The sequence below is a fragment of the Hemibagrus wyckioides genome, linkage group LG24, assembly GCF_019097595.1.
Source record: "Hemibagrus wyckioides isolate EC202008001 linkage group LG24, SWU_Hwy_1.0, whole genome shotgun sequence".
NCBI classification, from domain to species: Eukaryota; Metazoa; Chordata; class Actinopteri; order Siluriformes; family Bagridae; genus Hemibagrus; species Hemibagrus wyckioides.
This window is the reverse complement of record NC_080733.1, coordinates 19,020,217-19,047,945: the sequence shown is the minus strand read 5'-3', so window position 1 is coordinate 19,047,945 and position 27,729 is coordinate 19,020,217. Positions and strand designations below refer to the sequence as shown.

The 27,729-nt window shown below is 44.2% G+C and overlaps 1 protein-coding gene across 2 annotated transcripts; it reads right to left on the bottom strand.

Moving 5' to 3' along the window:
- Positions 1-540: 540 nt before the first annotated feature.
- ptpn2b (protein tyrosine phosphatase non-receptor type 2b) lies at positions 541-27,445 on the bottom strand. Of its 2 annotated transcripts, XR_009203374.1 has the most exons (11): positions 27,191-27,445; positions 25,902-25,992; positions 21,129-21,229; positions 18,322-18,420; positions 7,144-7,281; positions 6,818-7,027; positions 6,583-6,744; positions 5,475-5,665; positions 5,270-5,374; positions 3,589-3,727; positions 541-1,134 (listed from the first exon to the last, which is right to left on the bottom strand). XR_009203374.1 is itself a non-coding variant. In XM_058377210.1 (10 exons), exons 1-10 carry the CDS (start codon positions 27,245-27,247, stop codon positions 1,110-1,112), a joined length of 1,179 nt encoding a protein of 392 aa, XP_058233193.1. In that variant the 5' UTR covers positions 27,248-27,444; the 3' UTR covers positions 541-1,109. The 2 variants fall into 2 exon arrangements, 1 of the variants encoding a protein (XP_058233193.1); XM_058377210.1 differs by lacking the exon at positions 3,589-3,727 and having other exon boundaries at positions 27,191-27,444.
- Between the last annotated feature and the right edge of the window lie 284 nt (positions 27,446-27,729).

Here is a 27,729-nt window from a genome sequence, read left to right as displayed (position 1 = left end):
TCTTTAATCTTTATCTCTAACGACGGATCGTAAAAAAGCTGGGAATAAAGAGCATGTTTATTTTTCACTTAAGTGTGTAGTCGAGCTCTCGGTAGAGTTATATCAATCAGTAATGGTGTGATTTAAGCCAACGCTCATTAATATTCAAATGTATTCAAATATTTACAGTTGTTTAAATATAACGTCACTTTAGAAGAAACAGCCCTACAGAGTAGTGTGTGTGAAAATATTGAAATGATTATGGTACAACAAGCAGACAGAACGAGCTCATCTGCATACGCCACACCCACTTAACACCGTTGAGTTGCATGTTGATTTGCATATACATGCTCATTTGCATATGCCACACCCACTGTTTACGACGCTGCTGAGTTACATTTTCATGCTCATTTGCATACATCACACCTACTCATTTACACTCTGACGAGTTATATATTCATTTGCATATTTGTACTTATTTACATACTCCACACCCACTCATTAATAATATGCTGAGTTGCATATTTATGGTTATTTGCATACTCCACACCCACTCATTAACACTCTTCCGAGACGTTTATTCTCTCTAAAAAAAAAAAATTAATGTACATGAGACGATCACGCAGGACAAATGATACACAAACCAGACAACGCAGCGTTCTGTTTAAGGAAATTGAAGGAAATTCTTTAAGACCTTTTTTTGCTTCTTCCGTTTTTTTATGACGTTTCTCGTGAAAGCGAGCGCGTCGTCTTATCAAAAATACTCGAATGCTTCAGTACCACGAAAAAAGCGCAGCGTGTCTCGGATACGAGCCGAGAATCTTCAGAGTCGTTGTCTGCTATAAAAAATAGAGTATTTCAGAAATAATCGTGATCTTCTAATAAAAAATAGGATGGTACAAATCGGTGATGCATAGAGAACTACGTCTGTGAAATCCAAACCAAATAAAAAAATAGATAGTATCATTAAAAGATCGAAGCCACGGCAGTGCGCTCCAGTCCAGCGCTGCTCTGCTGGTGTGTGTGTGTGTGTGTGTGTGTGAGGGCACACTCGCTCCTCACTCGAGTCCATGCTGTAAACAGTGTAGAGGAGTATTATGGTCTGGATCCCTGCTCTGGTTGCCGAGGCGTTAGGTGTCGCTGGTCATTCTCGCTCTGGAAACAGAAAGTAAAAAAACGTTTAAATGTCTTTCATTTTATTGGAAAGTACGTCAAGGCTAACGTCGCTAACAAGTAACGGACTCTTATAGCCACCAGTCTAGCATGGTGTAAACTAAACACCTTAAAGCAGAATGATATGAGCGAGATTTCTACAGTTTCTGCGCCCCCCTTCAGGCCACGCCCCCTCTCAGACTAATGAACTCGTACATTGGTCCATCTTTATAGATTTTGGCATGCAGAATCAGACACTATGCTAATCTGGAGGCCATACGCTTCCTTTACCTGTTAGCATTATTAGCCTCATAGATACAAGAAGCAAACAAACTATCATCCAGGACAAAGAGAGAAAAACGAAGGATCCACACAAGCTTCAACAAGCGTCCAGGAGGCGTGTCCAGGGGTCAGACTGATCCCCAGAGCAATCTGTTTAAAATAATCTAAATCGATACTAGTGCGCGCTCTCTCTCTATCATATTATATATATATATATATATTATATATATATATATATATATATATATATATATATATATATATATATATAATGTAGCTGAGAAAAGGAGTTTAATGACTTCAGTCAGTCAGTGTATAACTACGCCCCCATCTCAGTATGATGTCAGAAACAGATGCTGGGATGGGTGGAGCTCCGTGAGGACCGCAGCAGTCTGGATCACTGCTTAGAAGGTGAATAAACACTGACCAGGCCTTCTCGTGATATTACCTGCTTAACCACTAAAGCTCAAATCCTGACCTTTAAATCAGTCAGGACTGCAGAATTATGGAGAGAACCTCAGGACCTGGACATCGTCCCTGATAATGATGATGAGGCTTGGTGAGGTTCTACAGGGAACTGGTTCTCATCAACACTTGCAGAATAAGAGACTAATTTCATATGCACAGCAGCATGTTTGGATAAAAACCCAGAATGTGGGAGGAGTCGTTATTTGACATCATCAACTTGGCCTGAGAGACGTTCCGGCAGCTTCCTTTCCCAGACCCTCGCTGTGATGTCATCAGACGGTGACGTGTGAATGTGGACAACGTGATCAGAACCAGCACTGATGCTGAGGCGATGAAATAAAAACCTAATCAGTAAATAAAAATGGACACACTCATGCGGTCAGGCTGTGGGGTCAGTAGTGAAAGTGCAGATTAGACACACGGCACACTCAGCTAACACGAGCCTGCGTCCATCGAGGCTCATTTATCCCTACTCACAGAGATAATAAACACTAAGAAAGAAGAAGATGAAGATGATCAACGTAACGGTTAAAGAGCAACTCCATGGTCTACAGAACAGTCATGAAGGTCAGTTCTCTCATCTCATGAAAAACATACAAAGTGGCATGTTGGCTTCGGACCCGAGTCACAGACCAGGTTCAGGGGGCGGGGCTTATTTCCTTCACACTTTGTGTTCTTCTACAGATACAAACAATAGCGAATGATAGCGCTTTGTTGCTAAATCTTTTCAGCAGCACTTGTGGTTCAGTTCCTCTTAGAAAATCATCTTCACTGATGATCCACATCTGGACCATCATCTGAAATGACCATCTTCTCCCCAGGCTCTCTGCCAGGCTCTAGTGGTTGGTGTGTGTGTGTGTGTGTGTGTGTGTGTGGGTGTGTGTGGGTGTGTGTAAAGCTCCAGCTCTTGATGCTCCCACCACTGTGCTTCAGGGTTACTGAGATCACATGTGTGACATAGAAACCAGAGATGACTGTGGTGTTTATTGTTCTTTGTGTTGCTTCTGCTGCCTTCTCTTCTCTCTTCCTTTCTGTATCACTAGTCTGAGATCATCTGTCTGGTTCCAGAAGTTTCTACCTGCACTTTAGTAAAGCTGTTATGTTGACAGGATTAAGGTGAAGGTCTTGGAGAACCTCAGGAAGCTCCTTAATCTTCAGCATGACTGCTACTCGCTGCCCTGAACCTGATCAGCACAGACATTTAAACACATCTGTTTATAAGCTGTTGAACACACACACACAGACACACACACACAGACACACACACAGACACACACACACAGACACACACACACAGACACACACACACACACACAGACACACACACACAGACAGACACACACAGACAGACACACAGACAGACACACACACAGACAGACACATTTAAACCATCAATCAGATGACTGGTGAAGATGTGTGACGTTACTTCTCGTGTAAACAGTCATGTGTAATGATACGGATGATCAGTGTCTGCTTCTGCACCAAGACTCCACTAATGTTTTGGCACTTCCTTCAGTCCTGTGAGTGTTACACACACCTCTGGAATAACGCGGAGTGTGTTGTGATGGTTTGCTCTTTAACCGCACGCTAGCGTCACACCATGCTGTGTTTAACCACTCCAAACTCAAAGCCATGATTAGCGTGAGGGGAATTAGCATCAAGCGCCACACAGCACGCTGTAGCCTCGTGGCTAATCTCCTCACATACAGCCTGGGTTTGTGCACAGAGGCCTGGGTGAGCCCAGGCTCGCGGCGCCGCCTCGGCCTCGGGGGCAGGAGAGAGGAGAGGAGGGAGAAGGGGAGGGGTCAGAGCTCGCCATTCTCATGTACAGCAGATGCAGCCCAGGCTGTGTGAAAGAGGCGTAACACGTCCGGGTCAGCTGGAAAAACTGGACTCTTGAGCAAATATCATTTCAGACGCTATAAAAGAGCAAAATATTTAACTGACCACAATCCGGTCAGACGAGTAGAATGGATGCGGTGTTCTGTTCTAAAGGACCTGAGGTAGCTGAGTAAGGTGTTAGGATAGATGTTAGCCTCCAAACACACACACACTCTACTACATCACTACTACCTATGTCCCAGAAACACATGGCCTTTACTTTCCCTCATTTGCAGAGGACCTTCATATGAACCATCTGCTTCCTTCACTTCCATCCACCAAGAAATGTAATGACTAGATGATGAGTCGGATCCTAAACACTCAAAAATCCCTCAGAAATGATAGAGGTCATACTCAACTCTGTCTTCACATCAGATCTGTAACCATGTGAGGGAGTGGAACGGCTCCTACACCTGACTCTTCCTCTGAGATGTTCTCCTCCACTTTCTCCAGCAGGGTCACGGCTCACACACACGCAGCAGAACACTCAAAGCTAAGATTTATACACTCGCTCAGCCTTAAGTCATTTTTTTCTGCCTCATTCATGAAGCTACTACACTATATAGCCAAAAGTTCTGGGACACCCCTCCAATTAGTACTGACAGTACTGACCTCATCCCAACCTTTGGGATGAATTAGAGCGGAGACTGTGAGCCAGGCAAAATGTTTTGGGACATCTGCCTTTACATGCACATGAATGTAATATGGAGTTGTCCCGCCCTTTACAGTTATAACAGCTTCAACTCTCCTGGGAAGGCTTTCCACAAGGTTTAGGAGTGTGTTTATAGGAATTTTTGACCATTCCTCTAGCAGCGCATTTGTGAGGTCAGGCACTGATGTTGGACAAGAAGGTCTGGCTCTCAGTCTCCACTCTAATTCATCCCAAAGGTGTTCTATGGGGTTGAGGTCAGGACTCTGTGCAGGCCAGTCAAGTTCCTCCACACCAAACTCACTCATCTATGTCTTTATGGACCTTGCTTTGGTCACTGGTGCACAGTCATGTTGGAACAGGAAGGGGTCATCCCCAAACTGTTCCCACAAAGAGCATGAAATTGTCCATAATGTCTTGGTATGAAGCTGAAGCATTAAGAGTTCCTTTCACTGGTACTAAGGGGCCGAGCCCAACCCCTGAAAAACAACACCTGGCTACATGGTGATCTTACTTCAGCTTGGACCGTTTCTGCTTCACGGTCAGCCTGGTGTTTATTTAAGGTGAATCTTTGGGGTTACACTGAAAAAGTCATACGTTCAGGGATCCTACAGGACACAAGAATTACAGCAGAGCGTTTATCTGATCCAGAAACCTTCAGCTGAACTGAGCAGCGTTTCACACGCTCACGGTTTCGTGATCAGGCGTGGTTTTAAACATGTTCATTACAGCAGATTCGAATGAGACCAGTAGAGGGCGATGTGGCATTAACAGAGTGAATCATTATCACAGTCTAATCTAATAATAAATAATCAGACGTGATGTATAGGATTAAGCAGTGTGTGATGTGAGCTTCACCTTTTCCTCTTCTTCTCTCCCTCGTTTGTCCTGGGCTTCGGCTGCTTCTGAGGAGTCTTCTGTGTAGAAATGGAGATCTTCTCGTCTCTCTGTCTCTTTCGTGCGCTGGAACAGAGGAAGAGAAAACGAGTGAAGAACCTCACGCTGGAGGTTAGAGAGGATTAAAATCACACGTTCACGTGGGTAAACGAGGCTGATCACTCACTTGGCCGGGCACGTGTCTCCGTCTGCTTCTCTTTCGTCTTTTGTGTTTTTTTTCGCTCCCTCCGTCTCCCCCGTGTCTCCGTCCGGTCGCGGCTTCAGCGAGCCGTTGTAGCGCTCTGATGGACATTTGGGTGGTGAAGGAGACTCGGACACACACACCTGATCCTCTCTGGAGAGCTCCTGCCACCGTTTCTGGAAAAAACACACACACACACAGTGGTTATTCATCTATTTATTTTTCAATATCTGTCTGTCTGTCCATCCTTCTGTACTCTATACATACAAATCTAACTGCCACACTGCACACACACACCTGTCTGTCTGTCTGCACTTCTGTCTGTCTACCTGCATCTATTTATCTTTTCACCTGTTTAAATTCTTCCATCTATCCTTCTGCCTGTCTGCTCTTCTATCTGTCTGTCTCTGCCCCCAAACCTGTCGTCTGTCTGCTCTTCCCTCTGTCCACCTGGCTGTCTGCTCTTCTATCTGTCCACCTGGCTGTCTGCTCTTCTATCTGTCCACCTGGCTGTCTGCTCTTCTATCTGTCCACCTGGCTGTCTGTACTTCTGCATGTGCTCTCTATCAGCCTGTCTGTCTGAGCTTTAAAACAAGTGTCTACATATCCGTGTCTGTCTGTCTGCATTTCTGTCTGTCTTCCTGCAGTTTTATCATTCTGTCTGTCTACATATCTGTGTCTGTCTGTCTGCCTCCAATTCTGTCTGTCTGTCTGCATTTCTGTCTGTCTGCCTACATATCTGTGTCTGTCTGTGCACTTCTGTCTGTCTTCCTGCAGTTTTATCAGTCTGTCTGTCCACATATCTGTGTGTCTGTCTGTCTACATATCTGTGTCTGTCTGTGCATTTCTGTCTGTCTTCCTGCAGTTTTATCAGTCTGTTTATCTACACGTGTCCGTCTGTCTGTCTGCATTTCTGTCTGTCTGCGCTTCTATCCACTTGAGTTCTGTCCATCTGTCTGTCTGGTCTTCTGTCTGTCTACTAACCCATCTCTCAGCCTCTGTATCGATTTATCTCATCTCTTCATCACTCTTCACTGTTTTCAGTCTGTCTCTCTGTCTGGTGGCTTCTTTATGTGCTGCTATCTTTTCTCACCTGTACTGAAGAATCTCCCATGATGCACTTGGCTCCCTCCAGCACGGCCATGTAGGAGAAGCGGAGCTGGTCAGGAGTCTGAATCAGACCCATCCTGAACCTCCTCATGTCCAGCAGCACCTTCTTAATGTCCACAGATGACGGGTCTTTCCTTTTGTCCATCTGTGGGAACAGGTCAATCCTGTTTATCTCACACACATACACACACACACACACACACACACACACTCCTCACCAGTACGAGACAGGTGTCGACCAGGGAGAAGGTTCCGGATCGGCCGATCCCTGCGCTGCAGTGCACCACCGCCGGCCCGTGATCCGCCCCTAACGATCCCGACTCACGCACTTTAAACAGGAAGTTGAGGAAAGACGCCGGGGATTCTGGGACACCAAAGTCAGGCCATGTGGTGTAATGAAAGTGGTAGATTTCTCTCTTCTCTTTCGTCTGAAGTTCAACACAACACACACACGCATGCCCATAAACACACACACACTCATTTACACACAGGTTTTTTTCTGTCTTCATAAAGAAATCATTGGAGGATGTTGTGTGAATCTCACGTTTGTGTTCTGCAGCTCCAGTAAGCGTGTGGTGTAGTAAGACTTGACGTCCTCTGATAGCAGCCTCACAACAAAGTGTGTGTCCTGAAACTCCATCTCCTGTTTCTGCTGCGTGGGCCAGTACTGCGCACATTTCTCCTGCAGGACAGACCACACCCCTCGTTACATCCATCCACATCAACACACATTTAATGTCTGACCATTAAATCTGATTCATTATATATGATTCATCCGATCATTATATCTGATTAAATCTGATTCATCTAGTCATTACATCTGATTCATCAAATCTAGACAGCTGACCTCAGCTAAAACAGAGAAAATAAGAGCTAGTGTTTCAGGAAGAGGTAGGTCTTCACCCGTCGTTTGAAGATGGTCAGTGACTCGGCTGTTCGGACATCTAGGGGAAGTTCATTCCACCAGCTCGGTGCCAGAACAGAGAAGAGTCTAGATGTAGACCTACCTCTGACCCTGAGAGAGGTGGACCAGTCCAGCAGTGCTAGTGGATCTGAGGTATGAGGAGTAATAAGAGCTTTGAGGTCAGATGTTCAGTTTGTGTAGGTAAGTGTTTTGAATCTGATGCAGCTACAAGCCAGTGGAGGAGGAGCAGCAGTGGGGTGGTGTGGGAGAACTGGGGCAGGTTGAGAACAAGTCACACAGCTGCATTTTGGATAACTTTGTAGTGGACAGTGTTGTGTTCAGAGGTGGACCTGTCTGTAGAGAGTTGTAGTAGTCCATTCTGGAAATGACCAGACACTGAACAAGCACCTGAGCAGCCTGTGAGGATACAAACAGCTGAATTCCTCTGATGTTGTAGAGAAGAAACCGACATTAACATGGGAGGAAAAGGACAGTTGATTGTCCATGGGTACCCCGGGGAGTGGACGAAGGGGAGATCAGAGTGTTGTTCAGAGAGATCACAAAATCCTGTCAAAAGCTATTAAACCACACAGAACGGCTTCCTCGTGCTTCCCTGTGACATCTGTGAGAATAATAAATGGAGTAAATCTATGAGTAGTTAGATATTTCAGTGGTGGTGGCTCAAGTGGTTAAGGCTCTGGGGTGCTGACCGAAGATCAGGTCACAGGCAACTGTTGGACCCTTGAGCAAGGCCCCCGACCCCACCCTGCTCTAACCCCCCCAACCCCCAAGGATGGGATATGTGAAGAAGGAGTTTCACTGTGTGGAAATGTATGAGACATATAAAGACAACATAAAACACAAATAAAAATAAATAAATAAAAATAAAATATGTATATTTAATTATAAAAATTAATAATAAAATCTGATATACAAAAAAATATTTTGAAGTGTTTAAGCTACCATGGAAATATTAAAATTATAATAATAATAATAAATTATTATTATTATCTTTTCACTTCAGAAAATTATATTTTTTGACACAATATAATACTGTGTTCCACACTAATGACACAAGTCATCAAACCACAAGTGTGTATTAAACTCTCTCTCTCTTTCTTTATATATATATATATATATATATATATATATATATATATATATATATATATATATATATATATATACATATATACACATATACATACATACACACACACACACACAAAATGTGAAAGAGCTGCAGTGTGAGAATATCATCATCAGCTCAGAAAAGAGGAACAAAATAAACACTGATCTAACTGACGCTTATGATCTTTATAGGGTATGATATCTGCACTGTGTGTGTGTTTGAGCGCCTTAAACACAGCGCATGTATTTTTTCCTGTACATCTTTACGTTCTTCAGTTATTTAAAAGGTTTCAGTATCAGACTCGGGAAAGAGAAAGAGAAAGTGTCTGGTCTTTGCTTTCATTTTCTGCCGCAAGGCTCCGATCATCACATGACTCCACATCACATCACATGACTCCACATCACATCACTCCACATCACATCACATGACTCCACATCACATCACATGACTCCACATCACATCACATCACTCCACATCACATAACTCCACATCACATCACATGACTCCACATCACATCACATGACTCCACATCACATCACTCCACATCACATCACATCACTCCACACCATATCACATCACTCCACATCACATCACATCACTCCATATCATATCACATCACACCACATCACTCCACACCACATCACATCACTCCACACCACATCACACCACATCACACCACATCACACCACATCACTCCACATCACATCACACCACATCACATCACACCACATCACATCACATCACTCCACACCATATCACATCACTCCACATCACATCACTCCACACCATATCACATCACTCCACATCACATCACTCCACATCACATCACATCACTCCACACCATATCACATCACTCCACATCACATCACTCCACACCATATCACATCACACCACATCACTCCACACCACACCACATCACTCCACACCACATCACACCACATCACACCACATCACATCACATCACATCACTCCACACCATATCACATCACTCCACATCACATCACTCCACATCACATCACTCCACACCATATCACATCACTCCACATCACATCACTCCACATCACATCACTCCACATCACATCACATCACTCCGTATCACATCACACCACATCACTCCACATCACATCACATCACTCCGTATCACATCACACCACATCACATCACACCACATCACTCCACACCATATCACATCACTCCACATCACATCACATCACTCCACATCACTCCACATCACATCACTCCACATCACATCACATCACTCCACACCATATCACATCACTCCACATCACATCACATCACATCACTCCACATCACATCACTCCACACCATATCACATCACTCCACATCACACCACATCACTCCACATCACTCCACATCACATCACTCCACACCACTCCACACCACTCCACATCACATCACTCCACACCACTCCACATCACATCACTCCACATCACATAACATGACTCCACATCACATCACATCACTCCACATCACATCACTCCACATCACTCCACACCACTCCACATCACATCACATCACTCCACACCACTCCACATCACATCACTCCACATCACATCACATGACTCCACATCACATCACATCACTCCACATCACATCACTCCACATCACTCCACACCACATCACATCACTCCACACCACATCACTCCACACCACATCACTCCACACCACACCACTCCATATCACATCACACCACATCACTCCACATCACATCACACCACATCACTCCACATCACATCACACCACATCACTCCACATCACATCACTCCACATCACACCACATCACATCACTCCACATCACACCACATCACTCCACATCACATCACTCCACATCACATCACTCCACATCACATCACTCCACATCACATCACTCCACATCACATCACATCACATCACATCACATCACATCACACCATATCACATCACTCCATATCACTCCACATCACTCCACATCACATCACACCACATCACTCCACATCACATCACACCACATCACTCCACATCACATCACACCACATCACACCACATCACTCCACATCACATCACACCACATCACTCCACATCACATCACACCACATCACTCCACATCACATCACTCCACATCACATCACTCCACATCACATCACTCCACATCACATCACATCACTCCATATCACATCACTCCACATCACATCACATCACTCCACATCACATCACTCCACATCACATCACATCACATCACTCCATATCACATCACACCACATCACATCACTCCACATCACATCACTCCACATCACATCACACCACATCACATCACATCACTCCACATCACATCACACCACATCACTCCACATCACATCACACCACATCACTCCACATCACTCCACATCACATCACTCCACATCACACCACATCACTCCACATCACATCACTCCACACCATATCACATCACTCCACATCACTCCACATCACTCCACATCACATCACTCCACACCACTCCACACCACTCCACACCACATCACACCACATCACTCCACATCACATCACTCCACATCACATCACATGACTCCACATCACATCACATCACTCCACATCACATCACTCCACATCACTCCACACCACTCCACATCACATCACTCCACACCACTCCACATCACATCACTCCACATCACATCACATGACTCCACATCACATCACATCACTCCACATCACATCACTCCACATCACTCCACACCACATCACATCACTCCACATCACATCACTCCACACCACATCACATCACTCCACACCACATCACTCCACACCACATCACTCCACACCACATCACTCCACACCACTCCATATCACATCACACCACATCACTCCACATCACATCACACCACATCACTCCACATCACATCACACCACATCACTCCACATCACATCACACCACATCACTCCACATCACATCACTCCACATCACACCACATCACATCACTCCACATCACACCACATCACTCCACATCACATCACTCCACATCACATCACTCCACATCACATCACTCCACATCACATCACTCCACATCACATCACTCCACATCACATCACATCACACCATATCACATCACTCCATATCACATCACTCCACATCACACCACATCACATCACATCACTCCACATCACATCACATCACACCACATCACTCCACATCACATCACACCACATCACTCCACATCACTCCACATCACATCACACATCACTCCACATCACATCACACCACATCACTCCACATCACTCCACATCACATCACTCCACATCACATCACTCCACATCACATCACTCCACATCACATCACTCCACATCACATCACATCACTCCACATCACATCACTCCACATCACATCACTCCACATCACATCACTCCACATCACATCACATCACTCCATATCACATCACACCACATCACATCACTCCACATCACATCACACCACATCACATCACATCACTCCACATCACATCACATGACTCCACATCACATCACACCACATGACTCCACATCACATCACACCACATCACTCCACATCACTCCACACCACATCACTCCACATCACATCACATCACACCACATCACACCACATCACTCCACACCACATCACTCCACATCACTCCACATCACATCACTCCACATCACATCACACCACATCACTCCACACCACATCACTCCACATCACATCACATCACTCCACACCATATCACATCACACCACATCACTCCACATCACATCACTCCACACCACATCACTCCACATCACATCACATCACACCACATCACTCCACACCACATCACATCACATCACACCACATCACTCCACACCACATCACTCCACATCACATCACATCACTCCACATCACATCACTCCACATCACTCCACATCACTCCACATCACTCCACACCACATCACATCACATGACTCCACATCACATGACTCCACACCACATCACTCCACACCACATCACTCCACACCACATCACTCCACATCACTCCACACCACATCACATGACTCCACACCACATCACATCACATGACTCCACATCACATCACTCCACTCCACACCACATCACATCACATCACTCCACACCACATCACACCACATCACATCACTCCACATCACATCACTCCACATCACATCACTCCACATCACATCACTCCACATCACATCACTCCACATCACTCCACATCACATCACTCCACATCACATCACATCACTCCACATCACATCACTCCACACCACATCACTCCACATCACATCACATCAAATCACTCCACATCACTCCACATCACATCACTCCACATCACATCACTCCACATCACATCACTCCACTCCACATCACATCACATCACTCCACATCACTCCACATCACATCACTCCACATCACATCACATCACTCCACTCCACATCACATCACTCCACATCACACCACATCACATCACTCCACACCATATCACATCACTCCACATCACATCACATCACATCACATCACTCCACATCACACCACATCACACCACATCACACCACATCACACCACATCACATCACATCACACCATATCACATCACTCCACATCACTCCACATCACTCCACATCACATCACTCCACATCACATCACACCACATCACACCACATCACATCACATCACTCCACATCACACCACATCACATCACTCCATATCACATCACATCACTCCACTCCACATCACATCACTCCACATCACATCACTCCACTCCACATCACATCACTCCACATCACATCACTCCACATCACATCACTCCACTCCACATCACATCACATCACATCACTCCACATCACTCCACATCACATCACATCACACCACATCACTCCACACCACATCACACCACACCACATCACACCACATCACATCACTCCAGTCCACATCACACCACATCACTCCAGTCCACATCACATCACATCACTCCACATCACATCACTCCACATCACATCACATCACATCACTCCACATCACATCACTCCACATCACATCACTCCACATCACATCACTCCACATCACATCACTCCACATCACTCCACATCACATCACTCCACATCACATCACATCACTCCACATCACATCACTCCACACCACATCACATCACATCAAATCACTCCACATCACATCACTCCACACCACATCACTCCACACCACATCACTCCACACCACATCACATGACTCCACACCACATCACATGACTCCACACCACATCACATCACATGACTCCACATCACATCACATGACTCCACATCACATCACATGACTCCACATCACATCACATGACTCCACACCACATCACATCACACCACATCACATCATATCACTCCACATCACATCACATCACACCACATCACATCACTCCACACCACATCACTCCACACCACATCACATCACTCCACACCACATCACTCCACACCACATCACATCACATCACACCACATCACTCCACATCACTCCACATCACTCCACATCACATCACTCCACATCACATCACTCCACATCACATCACATCACTCCACTCCACATCACATCACTCCACTCCACATCACATCACTCCACTCCACATCACATCACATCACATCACTCCACATCACTCCACATCACATCACACCACATCACTCCACACCACATCACACCACATCACTCCACACCACATCACACCACATCACTCCACACCACATCACATCACATGACTCCACACCACATCACATCACACCACATCACATCATATCACTCCACATCACATCACATCACACCACATCACATCACTCCACACCACATCACTCCACACCACATCACTCCACACCACATCACTCCACACCACATCACATCACACCATATCACATCACTCCACATCACATCACATCACTCCACATCACATCACACCACATCACATCACATCACTCCACATCACATCACTCCACATCACACCACATCACTCCACATCACATCACTCCATATCACATCACATCACTCCACTCCACATCACATCACTCCACATCACATCACTCCACTCCACTCCACTCCACATCACATCACTCCACATCACATCACTCCACTCCACTCCACATCACATCACATCACATCACTCCACATCACTCCACATCACATCACATCACACCACATCACTCCACATCACACCACATCACTCCACACCACATCACACCACATCACATCACTCCAGTCCACATCACACCACATCACTCCAGTCCACATCACATCACATCACTCCACATCACATCACATCACATCACTCCACATCACATCACTCCACATCACATCACATCACATCACTCCACATCACATCACTCCACATCACATCACTCCACATCACATCACTCCACATCACATCACTCCACATCACTCCACATCACATCACTCCACATCACATCACATCACTCCACATCACATCACTCCACACCACATCACTCCACATCACATCACATCAAATCACTCCACATCACATCACTCCACATCACATCACATGACTCCACATCACATCACTCCACACCACATCACATCACTCCACACCACATCACTCCACACCACATCACATGACTCCACACCACATCACATCACATGACTCCACATCACATCACATGACTCCACATCACATCACATGACTCCACATCACATCACATGACTCCACACCACATCACATCACACCACATCACATCACATCACTCCACATCACATCACATCACACCACATCATATCACTCCACACCACATCACTCCACACCACATCACATCACTCCACACCACATCACTCCACACCACATCACATCACATGACTCCACATCACATCACATCACTCCACATCACATCACTCCACACCACATCACTCCACATCACACCACATCACTCCACATCACATCACATCACACCACTCCACACCACATCACATCACATGACTCCACATCACATCACTCCACATCACATCACATCACATCACTCCACATCACTCCACATCACATCACTCCACATCACATCACATCACTCCACATCACATCACTCCACACCACATCACTCCACATCACATCAAATCACTCCACACCACATCACTCCACATCACTCCACACCACATCACATCACATGACTCCACATCACATCACTCCACACCACATCACATCACATCACTCCACACCACATCACTCCACACCACATCACATCACATGACTCCACATCACATCACATGACTCCACATCACATCACATGACTCCACATCACATCACATCACATCACTCCACACCACATCACATCATATCACTCCACATCACATCACATCACATCACTCCACACCACATCACATCATATCACTCCACATCACATCACTCCACACCACATCACATCACATGACTCCACATCACATCACTCCACACCACATCACATCACATCACTCCACACCACATCACTCCACACCACATCACATCACATGACTCCACATCACATCACATGACTCCACATCACATCACATGACTCCACATCACATCACATCACATCACATCACTCCACACCACATCACATCACATCATATCACTCCACATCACATCACATCACTCCACACCACATCACATCACATCACACCACATCACATCATATCACTCCACACCACATCACTCCACACCACATCACATCACTCCACACCACATCACTCCACACCACATCACATGACTCCACATCACACCACATCACTCCACATCACACCACATCACTCCACATCACATCACATCACACCACATCACACGACTCCACACCACATCACATGACTCCACATCACATCACTCCACACCACATCACATCACATGACTCCACATCACATGACTCCACATCACATCACATGACTCATCACATAACTCCACATCACATCACTCCACACCACATCACATCACATGACTCCACATCACATCACTCCACACCACATCACATCACATGACTCCACATCACATCACTCCACATCATATCACATCACTCTACATCACATCACACCACATCACATCATATCACTCCACATCACATCACATCACTCCACACCACATCACATCACATGACTCCACACCACATCACATGACTCCACATCACATCACATCACATGACTCCACATCACATCACTCCACATCATATCACATCACTCTACATCACATCACTCTACATCACATCACACCACATCACATCATATCACTCCACATCACATCACATCACTCCACACCACATCACATGACTCCACACCACATCACATGACTCCACATCACATCACATGACTCCACATCACATCACTCCACATCATATCACATCACTCTACATCACATCACTCTACATCACATCACTCCACATCACATCACATGACTCCACACATCACTCCACACCACATCACATGACTCCACACCACATGACTCCACACCACATGACTCCACACCACATGACTCCACATCACTCCACATCATCACATCACTCCACATCACATCACTCCACACCACCACATCACTCCACATCACATCACATGACTCCACATCACATCACATGACTCCACATCACATCACTCCACACCACATCACATCACATGACTCCACATCACATCACATCACTCCACATCACATCACAGCACATCACATCACATGACTCCACATCACATCACTCCACACCACATCACATCACATCACATCACATGACTCCACACCACATCACACCACATCACTCTACATCACATCACACCACATCACATCACATCACTCTACATCACATCACATCACTCCACACCACATCATATCACATCACTCCACATCATCACATCACTCCACATCATATCACATCACTCCACATCATATCACATCACTCCACATCATATCATCACTCCACATCATATCACATCACTACATCACATCACTCTACATCACATGACTCCACATCACATCACATGACTCCACATCACATCACATGACTCCACATCACATCACATGACTCCACATCACATGACTCCACATCACATGACTCCACATCACATGACTCCACATCACATGACTCCACATCACATGACTCCACATTAGGGATGCCACAATACTCAATATAATATTGAACCGTTCGGTACGACCTCCATGGTTCAATATGCGTATGTGAACCATGTTTTTTGTTTTTTTTTCTTTAAAACAATAATAACCATGCGTTAAAAAAAAAAAATTGGTATTTCCTTTTCTTCATGCGCTCTATTACACTCTGTACCTCCTGTGTGTGTTTGCCTGCACTGTATGTCTACGTGCTGAGACAGACACGCCTCCCCGCGCGTTTCACTCTAACCCTGTAGAGCGGTGAAGTGAGACAGAAACACGAGGAAGCAGCTCCATCTGTCAGATCTGTGGTGTGGGGACACTCCACATCACATTACTCCACATCACATCACTCCACATATAACTGGCACAAAGTGAAGTTTAGAGAGAAACCAGAAACACCGAACTTTCACATCCCGTGCCTCTGATTTCCTGGTTTAGATAAGAATGAGAAAGGCCGGGTTTAGAGGAATCACCCTCCCCCACATTGCTGTGGCAACGGAGACTAAACAATTCAACATAAACATACTGACTAAATGATTTAAAGGATTCTATTTCAGAAAAAGAGACAGTGTGTGTGTGTGTGTGTGTGTGTGTGTCTTACCGAGCCTTTTTCAATTACTCTGTTCAGCATGATGACTGCTTTTGACTTCTGTTCCCAGATCATCAGCCAGAAGTGACCACAAGTGTTTCTGAGAGGACCCTGAAAAGCAAACACACTCATCATCATCGTCCTTATCATCATCACCACCATCAGCAACACCGCCATCATCACCACCACCACCATCAGCAACACCGCCATCATCATCACCACCACCATCAGCAACACCGCCATCATCATCACCACCACCATCAGCAACACCATCATCCTCATCATCACCACCACCATTATCCTCATCATCACCACCATCATCCTCATCATCACCACCACCATCATCCTCATCACCACCACCATCACAATTATCAACAGCATCATCATCACCACCATCATCATCAACACCTTCATCATCCTCATCACAACCATCAACAGCATCATCATCCTCCTCATAACCACCACCATCATCCTCATCATCACCACCACCATCACAATTATCAACAGCATCATCATCACCACCATCATCAACACCTTCATCATCCTCATCACAACCATCAACAGCATCATCATCCTCCTCATAACCATCATCAGGGAGTAAAAACAACAACAAAAGCATTGTGTTTGTTAATAATTAGCACCGCCTCTATTTCAGGCAGGAGCTCTGCCCACTTGCTTGTCATTGGCTCACAGAATCAAGTCTCAAAAACCCAAATAATTCTAGATACATCTCTGTGAGGTAAAAATAAATAATACTAATAAAAATAAAATTGTCTGATGGAGCTGTTAGGGCTTGTCTAATGTGTCGTCATGGCAAAAATCCTAGTTAAATTGTAAACATGATACAAGGAAAAAAAGAAACAATAAAATACCATCATGGCCTTTATACTGGATTATACATCAGATGTGATTAGAGTGGGATGTTTATAATGATGTTATAACATTCTCGCAACTCAGGATGTGTAAGCTACGCAACACGTCACCCTGGATGGCTGAAGGTGTAAACCACACACACACACATTCTGAAGGTGAGAACCAGTGCTGAAGAGAGATGGTAAACTCAGTGACGGTCGCTGTGATGCACTACAGCAGAACGGGACAAAACCCCAAGCTGCACACTTCAGCGTCCAGACAGCGTCCACATCTGCACACAGCACCACTTCAACAACACCATGCAAATGTGTGGTGTGTATCAGCGCTTTACACCTCCTACAGCTTCACCACACACACACACACACAATCACACGCACAGACTGTAAGCAACTCTGCTGAGCAACACTACAGCTACTGACCAGGGATTTATTTATACATTTTTTATTAATATTAATTAAATTTTTATTAATAATTATAATTGTATTAGTATAATAATATTTCTATTATATATTATAAAAGTCAAAATTTAAAATTTTAAATTATTATAATAACTTGTTTTATTTATATTTTTTTATTTATACTACTACCACTAATAATAATACAAACAATTTCAATTTTTTTGAATAATCAATATTTTTATACTTTAATATATAATAAAAATAATTGTTTTTTCTAGCTTCATTCATTATAACAATTTGTACTATTTATATTTTTATTTATAATAATGATACATTCACACTTTGATTTTTTAGAATAATTAAAATGTTTATACATTAAATCTATATTATAGATTTACATATTATTAATTATATCCTATTTGTATAATAATTAATATTATTTACACTTTAAATTTTATAATAATAATAACAATAATAATAATTTCATATTTTGATTTCTTTTATAATAATCATTATTCTCACACTTTAATATATAATAGAAATAATTGTTTTATCTAGTTTAATTTATGATAATTTGTATTACTGATAGTTTAATTTATAATACAAATTTCACATTTTGATTTTTTTAATAAATCAATATTTCTAACATTTTAATATATAGTTAAAAATAATTGTTTTTCAATTGACTATAATAATTTGTTTTATTTATATTTTTATAATAATATTTTCACATTTTCATGATAATTTATATTTTTTTATACATTTAATCTATAATAATAATAAATATATCTTCATTTTGTTTATAAGAATTTATATCATTTATATTTTACATTTTATAATTTCACATTTTAATTTTTTATAATCAATATTTATATACTTTAATATATAATAAAATTAATGTTTTTCTATTTCAAATTACTGTAAAATTGTGTATTATTTATATTTTTATTTATAATAAGTAGAAGAAAAAGAATTTCACATTTTGATTTTATAGAATAATTAATATATTTATAATAACATTAGTTAATTATATCATATATTTTTGAATAATATATGATTTATACTTTACACTTTATAATAATAGTAAAATAAATTCACATTTTGATTTTTTTATACTTTACATTTTATAGTAATAATAATAATAACAATTTCACAATTTGATTTTTTTTATAAAAAGCAACATTCTTATAATTTTATATATAAAATATATAATTGATTTTTAATCTTTTTTAACTTAATTTTATTAAAAGTATTTATTATTATTTATATTTTTATTTATAATGATAATTTCACATTTTGAATTTTAGAATAATTAATATTTGCATTTAATCTACAATCATTAATAATATCTTAATTTTTTATAATAATTTATATTATTTATACTTTACATTTTACAATAAATTTTTTTTTAATTTTAATTTGGTATATTAATTTGTATTATTTATATTCTTATTTACAGTAATAATAATAATAATAATAATAATAAGAAGAAGAAGATTTATATATTTAGGTATTATATATTGAGCCTGTGTGTGTGTGTGTGTGTACCTGAGTTAGTATGTAGCTTCTTTGGGCTTCCTCCACAGGCACGAGGCTGGCGTTGATGTAGTCATTCTCCGAGTTCCCGAGCTTCACTCGGCTGTGATCAACTGCAGAGGAAAAGAGAAACCACTGCATGAACACACACACTCACTCGCTCACTCGCTCGCACGCTCACACTCACACGCTCACACGCTCACTCGCTCACGCACACTCGCTCACACTCACTCACTCACTCGCTCACTCACTCACTCGCTCACTCGCTCGCACGCTCACACTCACACGCTCACACGCACACTCGCTCACACTCACACGCTCGCACGCTCACGCTCGCACGCTCACGCTCGCACGCTCACGCACACTCGCTCACGCACACTCGCTCACGCACACTCGCTCACGCACACTCGCTCACACACACTCGCTCACACACACTCGCTCACACACACAGCTCCACATGTTCAGGACAGGGTTTGACACAGTAACATGCTGAGTGTTGTACTGTATTAATCTGGATGTTCTGATTGATTTTAATTGTTATAGAAATGATCCTGTAGTTTCAGCTGGAAGCAGATGCATCTGATCTCAACACACTGAGCTTTACAAATACTACATACACCTTTAAACATTTAACTACACCTATGGTGTGTGTGTTACATGTGTTGTGAGGTGTGTGTGTGTGGGTTACATGTGTTGTGTTGTGAGGTGTGTGTGTATGTGTGTGTTACATGTGTTGTGAGGTGTGTGTGTGTGGGTTACATGTGTTGTGTTGTGAGGTGTGTGTGTATGTGTGTGTTATATGTGTTGTGAGGTGTGTGTGTGTGTTATATGTGTTGTGAGGTGTGTGTATGTGTGTGTTATATGTGTTGTGAGGTGTGTGTATGTGTGTGTTATATGTGTTGTGAGGTGTGTGTATGTGTGTGTTATATGTGTTGTGAGGTGTGTGTATGTGTGTGTTATATGTGTTGTGAGGTGTGTGTATGTGTGTGTTATATGTGTTGTGAGGTGTGTGTATGTGTGTGTTATATGTGTTGTGAGGTGTGTGTATGTGTGTGTTATATGTGTTGTGAGGTGTGTGTATGTGTGTGTTATATGTGTTGTGAGGTGTGTGTATGTGTGTGTTATATGTGTTGTGAGGTGTGTGTATGTGTGTGTTATATGTGTTGTGAGGTGTGTGTGTGTGTGTGTTATATGTGTTGTGAGGTGTGTGTGTGTGTGTTATATGTGTTGTGAGGTGTGTGTGTGTGTGTGTTATATGTGTTGTGAGGTGTGTGTGTATGTGTGTTATATGTGTTGTGAGGTGTGTGTGTGTGTGTGTTATATGTGTTGTGAGGTGTGTGTGTGTGTGTGTTATATGTGTTGTGAGGTGTGTGTGTATGTGTGTTATATGTGTTGTGAGGTGTGTGTGTGTGTGTTATATGTGTTGTGAGGTGTGTGTGTGTGTGTGTTATATGTGTTGTGAGGTGTGTGTGTATGTGTGTTATATGTGTTGTGAGGTGTGTGTGTGTGTGTTATATGTGTTGTGAGGTGTGTGTGTGTGTTATATGTGTTGTGAGGTGTGTGTGTATGTGTGTTATATGTGTTGTGAGGTGTGTGTGTGTGTTATATGTGTTGTGAGGTGTGTGTATGTGTGTGTTATATGTGTTGTGAGGTGTGTGTATGTGTGTGTTATATGTGTTGTGAGGTGTGTGTGTGTGTGTTATATGTGTTGTGAGGTGTGTGTATGTGTGTGTTATATGTGTTGTGAGGTGTGTGTGTGTTATATGTGTTGTGAGGTGTGTGTATGTGTGTGTTATATGTGTTGTGAGGTGTGTGTGTGTGTGTTATATGTGTTGTGAGGTGTGTGTGTTATATGTGTTGTGAGGTGTGTGTTATATGTGTTGTGAGGTGTGTGTGTGTGTGTGTTATATGTGTTGTGAGGTGTGTGATGTCCTTTCAGTTCTAAAGTTTACGCACAGCATTCTGACAACTCCCACTCTCTTACTCTCATCTCACTCTATGCCTCTATCCCCAGACCCCTCTATCCTCAGACCCCTCTATCCCTCTATCCTCAGACCCCTCTATCTCTCTATCCTCAATCCCCAGACCCCTCTATCCCTAGACCCCTCTATTCTCAGACCTCTCTATCTCTCTATCCTCAGACCTCTCTATCTCTCTATCCTCAGACTCCTACATCCCCAGACCCCTCTATCTCTCTATCCCCAGACCCCTCTATCTCTCTATCCCTCTCTCCTCAGACCCCTCTATCCCTCTCTCCTCAGACCCCTCTATGCCTCTCTCCTCAGACCCCTCTATGCCTCTCTCCTCAGACCCCTCTATGCCTCTATCCCCAGACCCCTCTATGCCTCTATCCCCAGACCCCTCTATCCCTCTCTCCTCAGACCCCTCCATCCCTCTCTCCTCAGACCCCTCCATCCCTCTCTCCTCAGACCCCTCCATCCCTCTCTCCTCAGACCCCTCCATCCCTCTCTCCTCAGACCCCTCCATCCCTCTCTCCTCAGACCCCTCCATCCCTCTCTCCTCAGACCCCTCCATCCCTCTCTCCTCAGACCCCTCCATCCCTCTCTCCTCAGACCCCTCCATCCCTCTCTCCTCAGACCCCTCCATCCCTCTCTCCTCAGACCCCTCTATCCCTCTCTCCTCAGACCCCTCTATCCCTCTCTCCTCAGACCCCTCTATCCCTCTCTCCTCAGACCCCTCTATCCCTCTCTCCTCAGACCCCTCTATCTCTCTATCCTCAGACCCCTCTATCTCTCTACACACACTCACACACACACACACACTCACACTCACACTCTCTCCTCAGACTCCTCTATCTCATTATCCTCAGACCCCTCTATCTCTCTATCCCCAGACCCCTCTATCTCTCTATCCTCAGACCCCTCTATCTCTCTATCCCCAGACCCCTCTATCTCTCTACACACACTCACACACACACACACACTCACACTCACACTCTATCCTCAGACCCCTCTATGCCTCTATCCCCAGACCCCTCTATCCTCAGACCCCTCTATGCCTCTATCCCCAGACCCCTCTATGCCTCTATCCCCAGACCCCTCTATCCTCAGACCCCTCCATCCCTCTCTCCTCAGACCCCTCCATCCCTCTCTCCTCAGACCCCTCCATCCCTCTCTCCTCAGACCCCTCCATCCCTCTCTCCTCAGACCCCTCCATCCCTCTCTCCTCAGACCCCTCCATCCCTCTCTCCTCAGACCCCTCCATCCCTCTCTCCTCAGACCCCTCTATCCCTCTCTCCTCAGACCCCTCTATCCTTCTCTCCTCAGACCCCTCCATCCCTCTCTCCTCAGACCCCTCCATCCCTCTCTCCTCAGACCCCTCCATCCCTCTCTCCTCAGACCCCTCTATCCCTCTCTCCTCAGACCCCTCTATCCTTCTCTCCTCAGACCCCTCTATCCCTCTCTCCTCAGACCCCTCTATCTCTCTATCCCCAGACCCCTCTATCTCTCTACACACACTCACACACACACACACACACACTCACTCACACTCACGCTCTATCCTCAGACCCCTCTATGCCTCTATCCCCAGACCCCTCTATGCCTCTATCCCCAGACCCCTCTATGCCTCTATCCCCAGACCCCTCTATGCCTCTATCCCCAGACCCCTCTATCCTCAGACCCCTCTATGCCTCTATCCCCAGACCCCTCTATGCCTCTATCCCCAGACCCCTCTATGCCTCTATCCCCAGACCCCTCTATGCCTCTATCCCCAGACCCCTCTATCCTCAGACCTCTCTATGCCTCTATCCCCAGACCCCTCTATGCCTCTATCCCCAGACCCCTCTATGCCTCTATCCCCAGACCCCTCTATGCCTCTATCCCCAGACCCCTCTATGCCTCTATCCCCAGACCCCTCTATCCTCAGACCCCTCTATGCCTCTATCCCCAGACCCCTCTATGCCTCTATCCCCAGACCCCTCCATGCCTCTATCCCCAGACCCCTCTATGCCTCTATCCCCAGACCCCTCTATCCTCAGACCCCTCTATGCCTCTATCCCCAGATCCCTCTATGCCTCTATCCTCAGACCCCTCTATGCCTCTATCCCCAGACCCCTCTATGCCTCTATCCCCAGACCCCTCTATGCCTCTATCCCCAGACCCCATCCCTTTATCCTCAGACCCCTCTATGCCTCTATCCCCAGACCCCTCTACCCCTAGACCCCTCTATGCCTCTATCCTCAGACCCCTCTACCCCTAGACCCCTCTATGCCTCTATCCTCAGACCCCTCTACCCCTAGACCCCTCTATGCCTCTATCCTCAGACCCCTCTACCCCTAGACCCCTCTATGCCTCTATCCTCAGACCCCTCTATCTCTCTATCCCCAGACCCCTCTATATTTCTATCCCCCTATCCTCAGAGCTCTCTATCCCTCTATATTTCTATCCCCAGACCTCTATCCTTCTATCCTCCCATACCTCTACCTTTCCATCCCCAGACCCCCTTATCCCTCTATATTTCTATCCCTCTTTCAGCCATCCCCAGACCCCTCTATCCCTCTAACATTCTATCTGCAGACCCCCCATCCCTCTAACATTCTAACCTTCTATTCCCCATCCCCAAACCCCTTAATCCCGCTATCCCTCTAACCCCAGACCCCTCTATCCCCCATCCCTCTTCATCTATTCAGGACTTACTGTGACTTCATCTCTCCTTCTCTCCATTAATACCATTACCTCATTTTTTTTAAAAATCTCCATCACTTTCAGAGGAGTAGACACTGTGTGTGTATGTGTGTGTGTGTGTGTGTGTGTGTGCACTCACAGGGGCTGACGTCTCTGTATCTGTTACGATTGCGGTTCTCAGGAAACTTCGCCACTTTGAACGGACATTCCTGAGACTGGTTACGTATTTCCTACAGAGAAAAAAACCACAACAGATTCATTTTACACCTCATCATCATCACAATTACAGAGGTGTTTCTGTTCATCAGTGAGGAGGTCAGAGCTATAACAGACCCCGTGTTTACAGCGGTCTGCTCTTCAGCCCTTCACTCCTACGTGTCCGATATTTCCAGCCAGAAATTCACCCTACACTCGAGTCCTGTTGACCTGCTGACAGTCAGAGGCTCATCCCACACTGACGCCTTGAAAGGGACCACTTTCCCAGAAGGCCTGACCATCACTTCCAGGAAATGGCATTTATCTAGAAGAGTCTCTTTTGTTTTCATTTTCTTCACTGAATCAGCAGTCAGGCAAACTGCAGATGATGAATTCCACACACAGCATGCTAGAAGGAACCAAAACTGCCCACGAGACCCCTTTAATTTTAGGTTTCACCTATTGTTTTTTCCACATTGCTGCTTTAGTTACTGTCAGTGTGGAAAACTATAAACTCCATCATCACCCGTGCTGAGACGCTAGGATTATTTTCACAGCAGCGTTTGACAGTAAAGGGTATTCCGGATCTTTTTAGCGAGTCGGATCATTCGACTCAGCACGACAAGAAGAGTCGACTCCCACTCAGCTCATCGCTATCAATGCCAAAATTTTATCCACTGATTGTTCTCCTTCAGCTGAAATTGCTTCATGAAATCTTTCTCTACCTATAATTAAGAAATTATGATTTTTTAAATCTATTTAAATAAGGATAACGTGTTCAAGGCAGTATTATTATGCACTAACACAGCAAAATGCTTAATTTAAAATAAAAAATAATTCCCATTAAAAAAGGCTGATATTAAATCACTCTACAAGAGTAAACTAAAAAAGAAGAAAAAAGAAAGAATAATAATAAATTGAATCACATAAGCGACTCGATTCTCAACGTTGGACCAAAAGAGCCAATTCAAAGAGTCGGCTCCTCTGCTAACGGTGCGTTACTAGTGTTTACGCATGCGCAGATCGCCGCTACACACTTCGACGCCGTTCCAAAGCCCAACTGTCACGTTAATGTGAGAAGCGAAGCCGTGGCTAAGCTGCGAGACAGTAAAACACGACACATGTGGTTTAAAAAGGTTTAAAAATGGACTCAGCCCAAACAGCGAGTCTTCCCGACGTTACAGCAAACAGCTTTTCGCAAGGCTAACTAGCTAGCCTAGCCAGCTAACTTACTAGGTAGAGGTTCTGCCACCGGTCTTCTGAATCCATGTCCTCAAATTCGTGGTCCATTTTCCCCTTCCTCCCTTTGCGGGACTTCTGTCAGTTATCTTGATCGATTACCAGTAAAATATACACATTACTATACAAAATGACCGCTCATGTTTTCAGCCATGAGCTTGGAAAACAAACGTATCCAAGTTGACATCTGTGGTGAAAAAAGCGACGGCGTTGGAGTTTTGACTAACGCAGACTTTAGCGCAGATCCACAAACATTGAACACGCCTCACTTCCGGAAGACGATGAGTTGGAGATCGGCGGACGCTGCGTGTCAATGCGCAGGCGCGAGTCTGTTTAAACTGAAGATCTGCGCATGCGCATTTGCGGAGGTCCTTCAGGCTGCCTACAAAGGACAAAAACAAGCGAACTGAAACTTAACCCGAAATGTTTATAAATTATTCATAACACTGACACTAAAAGACAAACAAACAAAAAAACTAAAATTAAATTTCTGAAATTTTAAAAACATTTACCTGAATGTTTTTTATTAATAA

Excerpts from the sequence above, each read along its gene's own strand:
- ptpn2b (XM_058377210.1), bottom strand. The coding sequence starts at position 27,247 with ATGGACCACGAATTTGAGGACATGGATTCAGAAGACCGGTGGCAGAAC. Across the intron at positions 21,230-25,901 it reads ATACAGAGACGTCAGCCCCT|TTGATCACAGCCGAGTGAAG; the intron begins GTGAGTGCACAC and ends TTTCCTCTGCAG. Across the intron at positions 7,282-18,321 it reads GAGTAATTGAAAAAGGCTCG|GAGAAATGTGCGCAGTACTG; the intron begins GTAAGACACACA and ends TCTGTCCTGCAG.